We start from the raw sequence: 18,725 nt of genomic DNA, 5'->3' as shown, positions 1-18,725 counted from the left end.
TTCATTACTGAGGGATAGATGTGTAAATGTGGCTACTTGTTAACATGGAATATAAAGTGTACACACAAGTAATAAAAAAACAGTTTAGAACTTAAGTTAACCACACACAGTCACTTTTGAGATGGAATAATTTTGGCACAGCAATGGTTCATTTATTTCTGCTGAACTGAAGCCCAAAAATAAATGACACAAAACAAAGAAACAGAAAGAAAAAAAATGATGTTGTACTCTTAATCGCTCCGACAGAAACTGCTTTTATAAGGTAGACCACTGACACAGTGGGTGCCTAGCAACTATCAGCATCAGCATCTCCCGTTAATTCCATGACGACACTCAAAGAGAGCGGGATGGGGAGGGGTTGCCATGGTAACATTCTCAGTACCTCTTCCTACACTCCTTCCCCTGGGCGTTTGAGGCCCCGTTGGTCCAGACAAATCAGACGATGCCAACAGTGACGGCAGTAAAAATGTTGGATGCCTAATTCACAAGACAAATTGTTTAGTGGGCCTTTTATGATGACAGATTACAGAATCAGGCTTCGATTCGCAGAGGCTGTGCTGGCTCCCGGAGGAGAGTAGATCTTTCACTACAACATGTTTTATGAGCATGTGGCTGAGCAAAGGCCTCCAACTGAATCTTGTATGTGCCCTTACTGTATGTGACAGATATATTCACCTTTATCAGGGAAATGGTTCACGTTTCATTAAAGATTATTTTAGTGTTCCAATAGCTCATTAAAAGAGCCATTTCAAAATATTTCATGCTATCTGTCCCTGAGGGGATTGAATAAATGAACTAATGTTCCCATCCAAACAGGTATGTTCTTGAAACAGTGAAACACTCCCTGTCAGTCTCTAGGACAAAGTTAGATAAAGTTGCCAAACATTTGTTATAGGCAGTGTTATATTCGACCGCAGTCTGACTGAAAAAATGATAATGCAATAATAATGCAAAAAGAATTTAGTTTATTTAATTTAGATATATTTTAATGTCTATTGTCTTGAATAAATTATGTTTTTATTCTAGTTCCTGTCAACTTAATCCCTTGTAATTGTAGTTTAATTAATTTTGGGTATTTTGTCAACTAAACTACAACTTTATATTATGGCTTATTCAGCCAAGTTAGCTTTAGCATGCCTACAACATTATCATATCCTTTCTTAATATCTAGCTCTTTCCGCCCATGAAAAAGCTAAATTATAGTTGAATATATTGTCCGTCGTCAATATTAGTTGGAAACCATGAGGCGGATTCACTAAGATCTGAAATAAAGGGTGGTAAACCAGGGGCATCCCTAAATCCTTTGGTGGCGCTGTTTGCTCACCTGCTGGGGGGAATTCACTAACATTGCATGAAATTGGAGGCAGGTGGACTTCTCTGCCTGCTGCACAAATATTCAATACTTTAGAACACTAAATACACAAATATAAATGTTCTTTAATAAACTATAAAACCTAATGATATTTTTCCCCCTAATTTAATGTGCCTGCTCTGTCATTTCATGTATATTTGCCCTCATCAGTCCATGGGAAACATCATCCAGCAGGTCTGAGCTCCGGATAGCGCTGTGTCATGCTGTGTAAACCTTGTGCCATCGCTGCGTAATTTACGCAGCTGATCAGCTGATTCTGGCCTCACATCAACGCGACACGAGAGTTTGACGGTCAAAACGTGGAAATGAAGACACAGCTCACTCGAGCGTGTATATCCTCTCAGCACCGCAGAGAGGATGTGCACAGAGCCACACTGGACTCCAGCTGTTTCTCTCCCTCACACACACTTTACTCTGCATTTTCTTTCGGTGACGTTAATATCGTTTTATTTGAAATATTTATTTATACTAGAAAGATTAACTGGAGCCTTTTTTCATCTCCACTGTGTTTTCTGTAAACATTTACTGCAGCCATAATCTCTGTGTTTGCACCTGCTTGTGGGTCGCACTATTTTCAGCGCAGAAAACAGTCACCGCAAACAGTCCCTGATTTGATGAATTGCATTGCGCCCACTGCATTTATTCATTTGCATTTCCCCCTACCATTTTTTTACGCCCCTTATGAAATCTGCCTACTTTACATATTCATCAGAGGGAAACGTGCTAAATAGTGCATTGTGATGCGCTAAACATGCACAGTCCTGATTTCCTGAGGTTTGTACCCATTATTAGCCCATGGAGTGACGTTTGCACACGTTTTAAAACTCCTAAACCTTTAGTGAAACTGCCCCCATGTGTATACAGTTTATCACTGGTTTTATCATCTCAGTTTTTTGGTGTATAATCTAGTTTTTTCCCCAGTGTTGTTGGATAAGAGGTGGATTAACCATTAAAGGCTTCAAAAAAAAAAAGGGGGTGGGGGAAATGTGACGACGGGTAACACTTCATAGTTATTCATACAAATGAGTCAAATTACCTTATCAGTATCTTGCTCTGGGAGAATGAGTGTGTCTTTCTCTGACTTGTTTGGGCTTTCATCTCCATCGCGATCAGCAGGTGATCTGCAGATAAGGGTTATGTTGTCCTCAACATGCCCTGCATCGCCTTCCTCTTTTGCAACCTCTACTTGTTCAAGTTCGTTACGTACTTGCTCGTCCAATGTCACCCACTCTTTGTTATCAGTGTCCTCTGATTGTGCCTCTGCGAGTGCTCTTAAATTGTCCTTGTCCTCCTCCTCGTCCTCCTCCTCCTCCTTCAAATTATCTTGTGCACTTTTATTAAAGGTCTTTCTTTCGGCCTCCGTTGCAGTCTCTGAGGCACTTGACTCTCTGTCATAATTCATTTCTTGATCTTTACTGACACTGTAACCTTCTAGTTCATCTTCTTTATCTCCTTCAGCTTTATTTGTCAATTCATTGTCTTTCAATTCATTTGATGTTGATTCTTCATTTTGGAAACAATTGCCTTCACTTTCTTTTCCACTGTTTTCATTGTCATTACTAGTTTCTTCTTGCTTCGGTTCATCAAGATGTGTTTTCTTCCCAGCCTCATCCACAAACTCACTTGTGTTTTCTTGTTCTTCTGCTAAAGCATCGGGTGAATTTTGCCCCTTCGCTTCTTTTAAGTCAACATCCTTTTCAACAACCTCTATTTCAGACTCATGATCATCTTGCGTATCAGATTGATTTTGTATTGTTGCAGCTTCTACAAGCTCATATGATTCTTTTGGTTGTATTTCTGCCAGTGTGCTATGTAAGACTTCTGTGGAACTGTCCTCCTCTGATTGTTTCTCTACAACCTCAGCGACCGGTTGACCTTCTGGGAGATCGTCAAAGTTAACCTCAACCAAATAATCTTCCTTTGGTGCAACACCACTATAATCCTCGGCATGAGCTACACTTTGAAATTTTTTGATTGAAGATTCTCCAGTTTCCATCCTCTCTCCCTCCGTTGTTATTTCATGGTGATCGGCAGCCTTTTGTTGGTTGCTATTTGTAACAAGTGATGAATGTAAAGCAGTGTCTTCAGGTGCTTGTTTCTCAATCCTATGTGAATCTATGTTGCCTAATGTTCCCCCCTCTATCTCTGTAAGATTCTCTGCACATAATTCCGCGTTGGCAATGTCAGTGTATGAAGGGATCTCATTGGGTTCTGCTGCTTCAATATATACCTCACCATCCACTGTATTCTTCTCTACAACTAATGCTACTGGTGTATCATCTACTTCATCAGCAGCAGCTCCTATGTCTACATTCGTAAAATCTTCGGATGACAACAAGCCTTTGGGCTCTGCTTCTGGCAGAAGCTTTTTTTGATTAGGGACAAAGCTACAGTCTGTTTCATTAATAGCCATGTCAACTTCTTCAAGCATTTCAGTCAATTGATCTCTCTCTTTGTTGTCTGTACCACTTTGTTCATCTGCAGTAGTATCTGTCACTAGCAACCTGTTAGTTGATTCCTCTTCTGAAGCTTCTGCTGGGAACGCCTCCTTCTCTCCAAGATTGTCCTCATCTGTATTTTCATCGACATCAGATTCTGTTGATTCCATTGATTCATCTTCAGTTTTGGATTTGTGTAAAATTTCACTAAAATGCACAAAATTACATTAATGATTTCATGAGAGTCAGGAAGACATTACACATATAATGATGAAAAAAAATTTGACTGGTTTTCATAGTGAAAAAAAATGATGGCTCTGTAAACCTCAGCTGGTATCTGTAACGGTCTTTAACCTCTTGTTGACTGCACCTGCTCTTCCCTATCAGCTTCCGTCATGTAAGTGCTTCTGTGTATTTGATAGTGAACAGATAACAAGCTGGGTTTTACCTCTGTGCCACTGTTTCACTTGACTGGCTTTGTTTCCAACTGAAACCACTCAGTGGAGTAAAGCATATAAATAAACAGTTCCAGTGAGATTCATTTTGTCTTCTTTTCGAACAGTATGTTGAGTTGAGGTTTCATTTATTTAGACAAGGTTTTTCAGGACATTTTTTTTTAATCTTGTTTAAAACATTTCCTGAAAAACCTTGTCTGAACAAGAAGACATAGTCATCAACATCCCTCGCAAGATCGGTTCTCATTTTAACTCCCAACCTTTTCCTAAATGTCATAAATCTAACTTAGTAAAAAACAAGGGCAATAACTCTGGAAGAAATAATTGCACAATTCTCATTTTCAAACTCCAGCAAGGTGTTGATACCCTGAAGCCACACACCAAATTTGGTTATCGTATCTTAAACGGTTTCTAAGAAAATCTGTCCCATTTGAAGATACCTCAGTGTAAAAAAAACAGCAGAAGGGCAATAACACCAGAAAAAATTATTGCACACTTCTCATTTTCAAACTCTATCAAGGTATTGATACCCTGAAGCCACACACCAAATTTGGTTATTCTATATTAAAGCTGATATCCGGAGTTTCTGAGTAATCTATGTTTATGCATGCTCTTTTGAAATGCAAAAAAATACCTAATTATGGTCTACTGCCGGTGGTCATTGATATACATTAATGTAGAGTATATAAGTCCCTCCTTTGTCAGTAAAAAAATCATTTTACTGATGATTTTGAAATGTTCTTATTGATTTTAAACAATTGAATGTTTTATCATGTAAAGCACATTGAGTTGCCTTGAGTATGAAATGCGCTATACAAATAAATTTGCCTTGCCTTGCCTTGCCTATAGACCCCTATACAAATAGAAACAATCGCCGAACGCGCCCAGCCAATAGGCTTCAACTTCCTGTGTTTGAAACTGTCAATCAAAGTGAATGCGGAACTGTGCACGAAAACAAAGCCGCACGTTACAACAGCAAACAGGTAAATATGATTTTGGCTCTATGACCCATAGACCTTTGTCAATGCGACCCGATGCAACATTGTTATGTTCCGCGATAAGCATGCAGAAAAGTAGAGGCGTGGCTTCTGGTAGATTGCAGAGGCAGTGGGAGGAAGTGGAGCGGTTGAGGGCGGGACAATGAGACGTCCTCTCAGAAACTCTGGATATCAGCTTTAAACAGTTTCTGAGAAAAGTTGTCCCCTTTAACTTGGATGGATGGATGCATGGATGGAGCTCAAACCTATATCACCCTTTCACATTCTGTGGTGGGGGATAATAAACAAAACCTCAACTCAACATACTGTCCAAAAAGAAGACAAAATGAATCTCGCAGGAACTATTACATGGAAGTCAAGTGAAACTTCAAAAGAACCATCAAAGGCGATCAACAGAACTCCTCTGATGAAGAGTGACAATTGACAGTCGAAACATGTTGGGAAATAGTAAATTCCTGAAAAATCTTGTCTGAATAAATGAAACCTCAACAATAAACTTCTATTTGAACACATAGTTTGATGTTCGACTAATCCATTGGTTTTATATTCCTCTAATAATAATAATAATATGAAGACATTTTAATTCTAATGAGCCATCATAATGCCAATATAACTGTTTTATCTGCTATATGTGCCAAAATATAATAAATGTATTCAGATTGCTTTAAAATCAGAATCAGTGTTAACTTAGACTCAAGCTTAAACTTTGCTCCTCACCTGCATCACTGAGACTTGGTTATCCATCATCTTGGGACAAAACATTTTCCACCCCTTTGCAGTTTTGAAGACACACTTCTTCTCAAAATTGTGATTTTTAAATGACTCTTACTAACTTACCATTTTTAAATACTCCTTGGTTAATTGTTCACATGTATACTTTGTACGTTTTATTAAAAACTAACCTTTCATACCTGTGTATATCTGTTTGATATCTTTATTTCTCATATATCTCTATACCTGCACATCTAATTTGGTTGTTAACTATTTTAGTTTTTCACGTTTACTTCCGTTTCAATTCATGTTCAATTCTTTAATCATACGCCTCAGAATAGTTTTTTTCTAACACAAAATCGTTTTTTTTTTTGGCAAAATCAAAGATCATTTGCTCAAAAAAAAGAAGTGAAAGGATGAAATTGAAGTTATGACTAATATGCTACATTTTTATCACCCATTTTACCACTGACCAATTTTACCACCACATTGCAACACAATGCGCAACTGAATTCCTCGATTTCTTTCTCCAATCTTATCTTATCAAATAAACAGGCACTTTTTTACAACACATTAATTAGTCGTCAACTATTTATTGACCACTTCTTCTTTCCCTTCACGGTGTTGCTTTCCCTCTCCTGTTCATGCTGCTGCTTAGACTTTAGACTGCTTACGTAGAATCTGCCTCCTCTGCTTCTGCTTCCTTGACAGGACGAGTCTGAAGAAACACAATCACGTTGAACAAAATGAACAGCTCCGTAATCACAGAATACAAACTTGTAATTAGAACCGTAGAATGTGGTGGAGTATTTTAAAACCATGGACTACTTGCTGATGCGATACCTCAGAAGACTTGAATGCAAGATTCTTGTTACATCTATCTTCCAGTTTGGCAGCCCACTCAGCAGGGTCAATGCCACTCTCTGCGGGAAATCAGAAAATCAAATATTAGCCTCCGGCAAATGAATAAGTTTGTCTCCTATCTCTCTGAAAATCTTTATAGTCTCCCACTATAACTGCTTGTTAGATGATCAGGAAAATAAGCAGGAGTTTGTGGGATTAGAAAGAAAATAAAAGATGATTCAATTATTTTCAAATGTGCTGACAAAAACTGGTGCAGTGTGAGATGTTTTGGACATTTCAAAGAACTGCTGATATACTGATTTAAAGAGAATACTCACTATGCTGAACAGAAATATCCATTTACTGATGGCAGTGAAATGAAGAAGTGATTAAACTACACAGAACATGATCCCTGACAGCACAAATGAGAAAAGTCAGTGGATTGACGACAGCATAAAAAAAAGGCTTAATAATTAGTTATTTATGAAGTCAGGGAAAAACAGAATACTGTCAGAGAGATTGCAAAAATGGTTTGTGTTTACTTTACAAATGTGTGTTTCTGCTGTCAGTTCAACAGAATAATTGAAAGTAGTGGTTCTCAAACTTATTTGGCTCAAGTACCTCTTTTTTCTGACTACAATGTTTTGCTCGGAATACTATGAACAAATAACTTTAGAGCACAATGATGGAATGAAGGAGCGATAACACACATTTTAAAGAATCTAACTTTGTAAATAAGGGGAATGAAACAGTAGTGCCTCCTGAATACATTTATTTGTATACTTTTTTTTTTAATCATTTCTGGTCATCTCCCGCCTGGTTTGGGACCAACACTTACTCTTCCATTATAGTTTAGTTTAGTTTAGTTTAGCTTAGTTTAGTTTAGTTTATTTAAGCAATTCACATTGATGATTTTTTTTTTATAAAACACAAGATACATCGTTTAGACCAGTGTTTCCCAAACTTTTCAGTCATGTACCCCTTCAGACATTTAACCTGAACCCATGTACCCCCTACTCTTGCACACTTAAAAAACATAATAATGTAATGCCATATACAATGTAGCCCTACAGTGAATTTTACCTATCCTGTGGAGGGATGATATATAATCAGAATAAGTAGAATATTTGCATTTCCTGAAGAAAATGCAAGTGAAGATGCAGGTGCTGGCCCATGTTGCACTGCATTAGCTTATCATTGGCATTAGCATTATCTAGAATTAGCTTAGCAATAGCAGTAGCCTAGCATCAACATTAACATTAACAAAGCAATAGCATTAGCCTAGCATTAACATAAGCCTAACATTAATATTGACCTAGTATTAGCTTTAACATAGGATTATAATTAGCCTAGCAATAGCCTTAGCCTAGCATTCGCATTAACCTAGCAATAGCAATAACCTAGCAATAACATTAACCGAGCATTAACAGAGCAAAAGAATTAGCCTAGCATTAGCATTAGCCTAGAATTAACATTGACCTAGCATTAGCGTTAACCTAGCATTAACCTAGCAATAGCATTAACCTAGCATTAGCATTAACCTAGCAATAACAATAACCTAGCATTAGCATTGACCTAGTATTAGCTTTAACATATCATTATCCTTAGCCTAGCAATAGCATTAGAATAGCATTCGCATTAACCTAGCAAAAGCAATAACCGAGCAATAACATTAACCTAGCATTAACATAACAATTGATTTATCCTAGAATGAGCATTAGCCTAGAATTAACATTGACCTAGCATTAGCTTTAACCAAACATTTGTATTAGCCTAGCATTAGCATTAGCCTAGCATTAGCATTAACCAAGCATTAGCATTAACCTAGCAATAACAATAACCTGCAAATAGCATTAGCCTAACATTAGCATTCACCTAGCATTAGCCTAGCAATAGCATTAACATTAACCACTTAATTTACAATTTAGTTTCCAATGTTGTCATTGTTTTTAATTTCATTCAAGTACCCCCATGACAATTTGCGTACCCCTGGGGTTACCCGTACCCCACTTTGGGAAAGTAGGCTGAAGAAAGAAAGCCTATAGGCACCTACCCCATATTCAATTATTATTACAAAAAACAAAACAAATAGCAACATCCACAAGAGAAAAGGAGAGAAAAGCATTTTAGTAGATTTTCACATCACACAGAATTATCACAAACTACACACATTGATACATACATTATATTGGTGTTTATGATATAGTGTTTAGATTAATTCCAAATATTACAGGCTTACCTACAGTTCAAAGAGAGCTATGGTACAATGTAATTTGTATATTTTCAGTTCATGTTCTAATCAAGATCATTTCCATCATCATTATTATGATGATCATTTTCACCTAAAAAAAACATTATAAAACGCCATATGCTTTCATTTCATTTTCACTCTTTCTCTCAAGTACCCCCTGTAGTGGCATCGCGTAGGCCTCGGGGTACACGTACCACCATTTGAAAAACACTGATTTAAAGGACTGTACAAATCATTTCTTGTTTAAAAAATTCTATAAAAAGAGAACTGGAAACTCATTTAAAATTGTGTTGAGTTTGTAAAACAATTATACATTTATTTTGTAGGTTATTTTAATTTCACATAGTTTTTATGAGGAAGATGTTGATGGTTCTTTGTGTTTAGGTATAATATGTTCTTCTCACTGCTTCTTTCCTGTCGTGAATTGTATGTAGTGTATATGTGATGAATGTTGTATTGTTTTCCGCATACATTAAAAAAAAAAAAAAAAGGTAAAATATAAAAATAAAATGAATCAAAAGGCCTGAGGTCCACAAGCACTTTACTAACCCATAATAATGACTTTCTATCTCATAGTTATGACTTTACTAACAATTATGACTTTTTATGGTGATTTTTTTTTTTAATTTATTTTTTTAGTGGCGGAAACCAATATATTAAAAATAAAAATAAATAGTACATGTTTGCATACACTGTCAGCAGAACAGAAACTAAGGTTTACAGCATCACTAAAATTGTATTTGTTGTGTTGAGTTACTGTTTATGCTGCAACTTTTTGAGGGATTTTGAAGTAAGCAACAAGGAAATGGAAGATAACATGTGCGTGTATTGAGCTAACGCTACCTTCTCTTTGCTTTAGAAGAGCAGTGAAGTATCGAGCAGCATACTGAGGGATGTTCTCTGGCTGGTCTCGGAGAACCTCCCGGGTCAGTCCCTCTAAAATGGAACCAAAACCCCGGGGAACCCGCAGGTGTGTGTTGGAGAAAGACACAGACATGTTCCGAGTAAAGTCCTGTTCTGTTAAAGACGCTGACAGCTGTGGACACAAACTATGCAGTTTCGTATCTGGTATTGGTGTTCTAAAGTTCTAGTTAAAAGGTAAACACGACACCGCAGATTAGTTGATATCTCGTTGCTAGGCAACAGTATGAACTACGGAAAGCGAGAAGAGACAAAAAGGGAGAAAAAAAGATGCCGAGTTTGAAATTGTTAATTTATTGGCATTTATTATTTTATTGTATTTCACAAATACACTTAAAAACAAAAACAAAAAAACTCTTATATTCTCTTAAATTTATATTTTAAGTGTTTTGTTTTTGTTTTTTAAGTGTATTTGTGAAAAGCATATATATATATATATATATATATATATATGATTCGTTTTGCTTTTCACAAATACACTTAAAAAACAAAAACAAAACCACTTAAAATATAAATACGAAATATATATATTTCAAAGACCATGAGTATCAAAGATTATTGACATCACAACCGTTCAGCGCATAGTCCATTTCATTGCAGATGGTTTCAAATGACTTTATTACAAAATAAATGTAAGATATAAAAAAAGTTGTATTATTAATTTACAAAATATTTGGGTTTAATGCATCAAAATATAGTTTTACTATATCAAATTCTGATTCTTGGACTGAGATGAGTTTGAAACCCGTGGCATGAACAAACCAATTTTCCATCTCTTCCTCTCCTGGGATTAAACATAAGTGATGACTGCGTACTCAGAGCTGGTGCTCATTTTGCGGCTGACTTCTCTTGGATGAGGAATATGGAGTCTGTCTGCTGAACGTGAGGCTTGCAGGTGGCACATGGAGTCATCTCCCCACCTCTGGAGCAAGAATAAGGAGAATAATGCTTTAAAAGGCCCTCACGCTTCTGATTGTGGAGAAAATTGACCAAAAGCTACTGTATGTGATTTATTATGTTAACTTACAGTATATCACTCTTGAAACTGAAAATGCATCAACAGCAAAACAATCCAATGTTGCTTTAATATTGTCATATCATTTAAAACAATTGCAATCACACCTGTTTGTGATCTCCAACAGGCAGATAGGTGACCTGGCTGAGCTCAGGAGTACTCACACCTCGCACAGTAATGAGTATTTCAGCATAAGGGACATCCATATCGCTGTTGTCATCTGGAGAAGAAAAAAAGATCAGTGAAGACGTCCCATCATCACTTTCTTTTGTTGTAGAATAGATGCATTTGTTCAGTGGTTTCCAAACTTTTTTGGATCGTGACCCCATTTTGATATCACAAATTTCTGGAATTAGTTTGTAATTATTTACTCTGTTTACTGTGACATGTTCTGTATTTAATTAATTAATTGTATTTATTTTTTGTCTTTCTTCTTTTTTTTATACTGCATTTTTTTCTAAACTAGATTTGTGTTTGAGAAATTGAAAGCACAGAATGCTGTTGTTTAACATTGTGTGTTCTGTTTTAATTTGAAAAATAATTTATATTTTTGAATGAAAGTTTACATGTATTCTTATTCAGTAATTTGTTTGGTCAATTTCAATACATTTCAGGTGACCCATTTAAATTCCAGGCATCCCCACCTGGGGTCATGACCCCAAAAGTTGAAAAAACACGGCATTAGTTCAAATCTGTGTGGCACTGTTATGAGGACTGATTACATTACCTGATGTAGGAATCCTCAAAGTTACTCTTTCGTTTTGTACTGATGGTGTGCCTGTAAATGGACAGATATTAAAATAAGCGCTGCGCCAAAGGATGAAAGGATTGGTTTCTAACAAAAGACATGTTTCGTAACCTACCATTCATTGATAAAGGGACGGTGTCAGTTGGTTGTGGTGAGCTGAAATATCAGTCAGAACTTGTAAATCTCCAAGAGATAAACTCTAATATAATAGACATTAGTAACTGAAGTTAGTACCTTGAGCTTGATCCTTCGTGCTCTCCTGAAATGTTCAAAATTGATCATTTTAAAAATATATGTATACAAGCGGTTTCCCAATAGTTGCTAATTTTGTTTTGAGTGTATATCATTTCCACACCTTTATAGTTACAGATTTGCCTGATTCGTTTCACGCAGATATAAACAGCAGGAGCGACAAGAACCATGGCCACGAAAAAAACACCTGTGGCCAAAACCTTAATTCTCGTCGATTCTCCTGATGACACAAACAAAACACTGTTATATTGGATTAACTGTCTTTACCACATGTGGATGAATGTTTTTTTTAAACTCAAAATGCAAATGTACCGTTAACAGAAGCAAACTCATCTTCGGTCGATTCCTTCGGCTCATCAGAAACTGCTGCTATATGATAAAATACAGAAAAGTATATACAATATTTGTTTAAAAATAATAATAATAATAAAAAAAAAAAAAAAAAAAAAAAACACAAAATTTGATAGTAATAATAATAATGTCACAAAATAAATGTTCTTTGCTAGTTTCTTACCAGTGGAGTTTAGGAGGCGCGTATCATCTGAAAAATAAAAAAACAGAAGTTTACAGCAGTTTACAAATATATTTTGATAAAGAGCTTTAATTCATTTGAATATCTAAAACAACTTCTTACTTTGAAGCTTAAAGGCAACAGTGCGTTGAATTTCTTCATGATATTGAGGGTCGTCTGTTTGTATTGTGTAGCATCGGTATGTTCTTTCGGAGTCTGTTACAGTCACATTTAACAGGGGCAGGGACACTGTGCAAAAGCCGTTTGTGTTTTTCGGCCCAGTGTAACAGCGAGGATTTTTTTCCTTTGTATTCCAACATCCACGGATAAATTGAGCAGAGCAGTTATAGGTGCAGTTTAACGTAAGAGAATCCCCCAATCTGACCGTCAAAACATCTAATTTGTTGCTTACAACATCTGAAACAAGCAAAAAAACACAGAATGTTTTACATTAGGGAAACAAACACATTAAAATTCAAAGTAGATGTATGGCATTTGATTACTTTTTGCTTTAAGGACTTTACCTTCTGCCACCCAAAAGAAGAGCAAAGCAAAGTACCAGTAAATAGGAATCACCATAGTTGTTTGCTCTTCTTCTTGCCTGCTATTAAACATGCACTTGTAGTATGCTGGTGCATGCATCTGCACAAACACAGCAACGTAACCACTATATGTTCCCATTCTCTAGTGAAAGCTATACAGGAAGTGGTAAAATCAAACATTGAAGTGGGTATAAATACATAATTTCCATTCGCTGCTTCATGCTTGATAAACCTCAGATACACACACGGGAAATGTCAATGCTCGTTGGAAACAGGATGATATACTGATTATGTACTGAAATATTTAAGTAAAGAATACTTTAAAATATGCAATAATACAGCAGCACATGCCTTTTGCACTTAGCTTTCATTTGTGCTGAAACAGGAGATACACTTCTGTGTTCATCTTTTCAGCTGTAATTAAATAATTTACTTTATAAACCACACTCTTGAAAGAAATACATGTATTCTTTAACCAGGCATTCATTATCAGGCTCAGCATGCATTTAAAGAATGAAATAAAAACATTAATTCCTAAACTTTCACATATTCTTCCTTTTTGTATCCACTTAATAACTTATACGAGCATCATTAATAATTGAGGTTCACCACCAACTGAGACTCTATCTAGGTTAGCTTTGGCATACGCTCATGCATTATGAAAGTAGAAGATACTGTTACAGATTATCTCTGCACACCATTGGGAGTTGAGCAGTGACCTGGGAATCACATTTCTTGCTCGTTTCACTTTCAGTGGCAATAAGGCCTGTCACTTTTAAGCCATTACATCAGCTCAAACTGGAGAGTCTGTGGACACAAGGACTTAAAGTGATGTGTAGGGGTCGAGGTTTGTTACTTTTGTGGATAATGTGCTTATAAGAAAAAAAAAATGAAACAGTTTTGGATTTCAGCTTTATGGATTTTACAGCTGCTGATAAGATTTAAAGAAGCTTCAGGTAAGAATGTATCAAAGTAATAATTATCCCCCACCACAAAGTGTGAAGGGGGATATAGGTTTGAGCTCCGTTCGTCCATGCGTCCGTCCGTCCGAGTTGAAGGGGACAACTTTTCTCAGAAACTGTTTAAGATACGATAACCTAATTCAGTGTGTGGCTTCAGGGTATCAATACCTTGATGGAGTTCAAAAATGAGAAGCGCACAATTATTTTTTCCGGAGTTATTGCCCTTGTTTCATTTTTTTTTTTACTCTGTTGGAGGAATCTTCAAACGGGACAACTTTTCTCAGAAACCGTTTAAGATACGATAACCAAATTTGGTGTGTGGATTTAGGGTATCAATACCTTGATGGAGTTTGAAAATGAGAAGTGTGCAAATATTTTTTCTGGAGTTATTGCCCTTGTGCTGTGTTTTTTTTTTTTTTTTTTTAAAGGGGACGACTTTTCTTAGAAACAGTTTAAGATAGTTCGTAATTTGATATTCTGATGTGATAATATTTTCTTATGTATACATCTACGTTCTTAGACTTAGGACATTTAGGAAAAGGTTGTGAGTAATATTGACAACCAATTTGGCGGGGGATGTTGATGACTATGTCTTCTTGTTTCATTTATTAAATTATTGGGTTAAACTTTATGAATTGGGTTAATTAAACAAACAAAAAAAAAAAAACTCATCAAAAGTAATCATGGTGTGTTTTCTATTTATTTATTTATTTTTCAAGAATCGAATGAAAGTAGTGCAGACATCTCCGTCAGTGAAGCGGTGGAACGTGATCAGTGTGAAGAAGGAGAATACTTCTCCGGCCAGCTTTGCTTGGAATGTCCCTCTGGTCATTTGTAAGATTTCCATCTTTTTTTTTTATATTATTGATTATAGTGATAATAAACAAATAATTGTGCCCTATGCAGCTGCCCTGGCAGTGTTTCTGCACCCAGACGATGTCCTGCAGGATCATTCAACCTATACACAGGAAAAAGCAGCATTAGTGACTGCAAGGTATAGTGGACAAAAAAGAGCAAAAATCAAAGGAATATAATAATGATTAGATCATGGAGAAGCACAATCATTTCAATCATTTTTCTATTTTTTTTTTTTTTTTTTTTTTACAAAATTTCTGCCAGTGACAACAGAAAAATATTGAAATGAAATATTCACAGTCACATGTCATGTCACAGCCTTGTTTTCCAGGTTTGATCAGTACAGATGACAGAGTGGACTGTAGATTGTGTCCTTTGGGCTTTTCGTGTGATCCAAGCATTGGGAAGCTTTCCTTATGCCCCTCAGGTCAACATTCTCCTGAAGGCATCCTGCAGTGTTTAATTTGTCCTACAGACTCTGTGTGCACCTCAGGATTTCCTTATAAGGTAAAGACTACTGACATGAGATTAACTCAATTATCAAGAAAATGTGTACATAAACTAAACTCATGCCACACAGCATGTGCACATTATGTGCTGCTTGATCCATAATTACTATGTAAAAGAATAAATAATGCAGAAATCAAAGCAGGAAATTATTTGTGAACTTTGTGAGACTGAGCACAACCGTACATATCTGACATTTCTGGTGTTTTATGGAAGGCAGTTTTTATCCGTACAGTTGCTGTATCAATATACCGACATTCTATTCATACGCAGCGCCCCTCATTGGCCAGTTTAGTTTATGTGACTAAGACTAAAATTAATTGTAAACCTAACCCTAACCCTAGCCCAAAACATTGTTGTGATATAGGGTTATAACTTAACCCTAATCCTAACCCTAAGATGCTACGTACGTGTACTTCAGTAAACGTACCGATAGCACTGGGGGTTGTCCGTACAGCAACCGTACAAATAGACACTTTCTTTATGGAAAATGCCAATCGTACCCCATGCAGGGAGTGAGCACAGGGTCTATTTGGAAGCTGGGCCCTCAAGTCTTCTTAATAAAGTCTGTTTCTGATGATTCATTCTGAGACATTTAATAAACTAATGGACTGCTGGAGTTCATTTTCTGAGGGTTTGGCAGTGCATAGCATCCCACTGAGAGGTTAGGGACCTTCAACTTCCAGGGTGGCACATTTTAATGTATATGTGCCACCCTGGAGGTTTTTGGAGGAGTTGGACTACCTGTGCACTGTGCAGTGTCCAGGTACTGCACCGTACTGCCAGAACTATAGCCAAATGCAAGTGAAAAGTGGATGCTAGTGAAAAATTAATCAGTAAAGAGGACTGAAAAAATTACAATTTACACCAAAAACAGCTGAAAATTAGTAATAACCTCCTTCTATATAACGGACAATATCCACAATTAATTTGACTTGATGTTATGCTCCTAGTAAAAGGTGTTATTGTAATAGTTACTCTTTATATCTCTAGTTTATTCCACCAATATTATGTGTGTGGAGTGAAAGACTAATGAAAAACACTATATAGTATTTATTATTATTATTATTATTATTATTATTATTATTATTATTATTATTATTATTATTATTATTATTATTATTATTATTATTATTATTATTATCAGTCAATATTTGCCATAACATGTAATATCCACTGACATTGGCATCAGCTTTTCCACGGATATTGAAAAACAGATATGTAATGTTTTTTGAGACATGTTGAACAAAATTATTGGACTTTTTCTATTACTAAAGTTAAATAAGTATTCTTATTATCTAAGTATTCTACTAAAAAGTAGGCCTAACCTCTTATTAACATGGATATATATATTATGTGACCAAATATTAGGTTGGGGATGAGGGGGTCTGTGTATATACCGGTATTAGTTAATCAGAAATTTAGAATTGGATAATATCGGCAATATCTGCAAAAAACTAAATTAAACATCCAAATTGAATTTTAGTTAACATATCTGATATATTAATTGTGTTGTATTTATATAATGTATTATGTTATATTTATATACTGTATGTCTCATAGTGTGGCCCTGGCAAAGAGCCCAATGCAGATCACACACAGTGTAATGACTGTTCCTCGGGCTTCTATTCTACAGTGTGCACGATTCAATGTGTGCAGTGTCCAGCAGGTAATTTAACTGCAAATGACTTTGAGATAACCTTGTTCTATCTCCTATACTGTACATGCAAATATAATGATTTGTGGCTCGGTGTAAGTCTGCTTTCTGCCTTCCTCTCAGGAAGTTACTGTCCAGACAATGGGATGTCCCAACCACTTGCTTGTCCTCTGGGTCAGAGTTCCATTCCTGGACAGACTTCGTGCTATAGCTGTAATGATACGTCTGAAAAGTGTGGTGGAAGCTTAACCCCTCGCTGGAGTCAACCAGCCCACAGGTCTGGTCTACCCATCACCTGTCGACCAGGAACTTACAGAGACATGAAGGAGGAGTTCGTTTGTACAGTTTGCCCCATGGGTTAGCAAATATCACTACATTATATCACTACAACTACTCAACACATTATAGGGGGCAAAAAAACTAGTATTTTATTCCTCCTCAGGTTATTACTGTGTTGGAGGTGTAGCTGTACCATGTCCTGCTGGGACCTACAGCACCAAAAAGGGTTTACAGAGACCCACAGACTGCACAATATGCCCTGCAGGTAAATTAACGCAGAGTGAAAAGTATTAGTGTGATATAGAAGCAGAGGTGAAAGTAACTGATTACAAGTACTCACAGTACTGTTGCTTTTATGGATACTTTTACTTCTTTGAGTATGTTTTTGAATCAGTGATTTTACTCATATACTGAAGTACATTTTAAAAGAAGTAAGTAATTAATTACTTTTCTACACCTAAACGTTACTGGGTACATTTTTATGTTTTTTTTAATTTCAGTTTGGTAGACCATTGAACATAATCCATATGTTCTTAGTCGTACCATTTGTGATCAAAGCTCAGCCACTTTCTCGGGTTCAGATTGTGGTTTCCACCTATTCTGTTGTTACACACGTGGCACATTTGGCATGACACTGTTTTAGAGATTATAAATGTACCTATACTTATAGCCTGAGAATTGTATTATCTTGAATTGAATTTGTTGGTGTTACTTTCTTCAAAAAACAATACAAGGGCTGGATACCACCAGGTACCTCGCGATACGATACATCACACTATTTTTGCTCACGATAACGATTTTATCACGATGCGGGGATTCTGCGATAATCAATATATCGCAGGACATTTCATCCACGATACATTACGTCACTGAAGAAATTCTGAATTCATTGACTGCACTGAATCCATTTCACAGGAACTACGGAACATTGTCAATCAATTTCAAGCGTCCACTGCACAGTGGCTCTTCTTAACACACACTGACCACAACTAGTCCAATACCCTTGTGTTATGTTTAAGTCTTTAAAGGAAGACTGATACAAAATAACGCTTCACCAAAAAGTTGTTAATGGTGTTTGTGCAAATTAATTTGAATCTTCAAAGGCAAAATGAATGCAGGAAATACTCATTTCAGTGGTAGTATTATCAACTTCTCTGTAAACATAGACACACATCAGTGCTGCTTAACAAGCAGAATGAACTTGTTTTATGAAAACAAGAAATTTCACTGCATATGAAGAAGTAAACATCTCAGTCAGTGCATTATAATATAAACAACTGGGTGGTCTATGAAAACCTGGGAACACGTTTTAACTTGTACTTACCATCATGTGCAAAGTTCAACTTAAACCTGCACTGCAGACTGCACATACATTTCAGTGCGAATACTAAAATTATTTTGTTCTTTG

At 36.2% G+C, this 18,725-nt stretch overlaps 3 protein-coding genes across 4 annotated transcripts in view; 1 reads left to right on the top strand and 2 right to left on the bottom strand.

Moving 5' to 3' along the window:
* Positions 1–2,320: 2,320 nt before the first annotated feature.
* LOC114475029 (sperm surface protein Sp17) lies at positions 2,321–10,197 on the bottom strand. Of its 2 annotated transcripts, XM_028465723.1 has the most exons (4): positions 9,912–10,197; positions 6,818–6,897; positions 6,649–6,692; positions 2,321–4,017 (listed from the first exon to the last, which is right to left on the bottom strand). In XM_028465723.1, exons 1-4 carry the CDS (start codon positions 10,063–10,065, stop codon positions 2,400–2,402), a joined length of 1,896 nt encoding a protein of 631 aa, XP_028321524.1. In that variant the 5' UTR covers positions 10,066–10,197; the 3' UTR covers positions 2,321–2,399. The 2 variants fall into 2 exon arrangements, with proteins under 2 accessions (XP_028321524.1, XP_028321525.1); XM_028465724.1 differs by lacking the exon at positions 2,321–4,017 and having other exon boundaries at positions 6,548–6,692.
* Positions 10,198–10,570: 373 nt separating this feature from the next.
* On the bottom strand, positions 10,571–13,196 carry LOC114474631 (uncharacterized). Its single transcript, XM_028465051.1, has 10 exons — positions 13,040–13,196; positions 12,639–12,932; positions 12,519–12,545; positions 12,317–12,373; positions 12,108–12,224; positions 11,987–12,011; positions 11,868–11,908; positions 11,732–11,782; positions 11,112–11,224; positions 10,571–10,911 (listed from the first exon to the last, which is right to left on the bottom strand). The coding sequence occupies exons 1-10, from the start codon at positions 13,194–13,196 to the stop codon at positions 10,780–10,782; spliced, it is 1,014 nt and encodes a 337-aa protein (XP_028320852.1). The 3' UTR covers positions 10,571–10,779.
* A 4,195-nt stretch (positions 13,197–17,391) lies between these two features.
* The window catches only part of LOC114474630 (uncharacterized), a 71,398-nt gene continuing 70,064 nt past the window's right edge, over positions 17,392–18,725 (top strand). Inside the window, exons 1-2 of the mRNA XM_028465050.1 lie at positions 17,392–17,395; positions 17,481–17,582. Of these exons, the coding sequence (XP_028320851.1) occupies positions 17,392–17,395; positions 17,481–17,582 (106 nt within the window). The remainder of the gene's footprint in view (positions 17,396–17,480; positions 17,583–18,725) is intronic.

This window comes from Gouania willdenowi, chromosome 13 (genome assembly GCF_900634775.1).
Source record: "Gouania willdenowi chromosome 13, fGouWil2.1, whole genome shotgun sequence".
In the NCBI taxonomy this organism is placed as follows: Eukaryota; Metazoa; Chordata; class Actinopteri; order Blenniiformes; family Gobiesocidae; genus Gouania; species Gouania willdenowi.
This window is presented reverse-complemented; position numbering and strand designations above follow the sequence as displayed.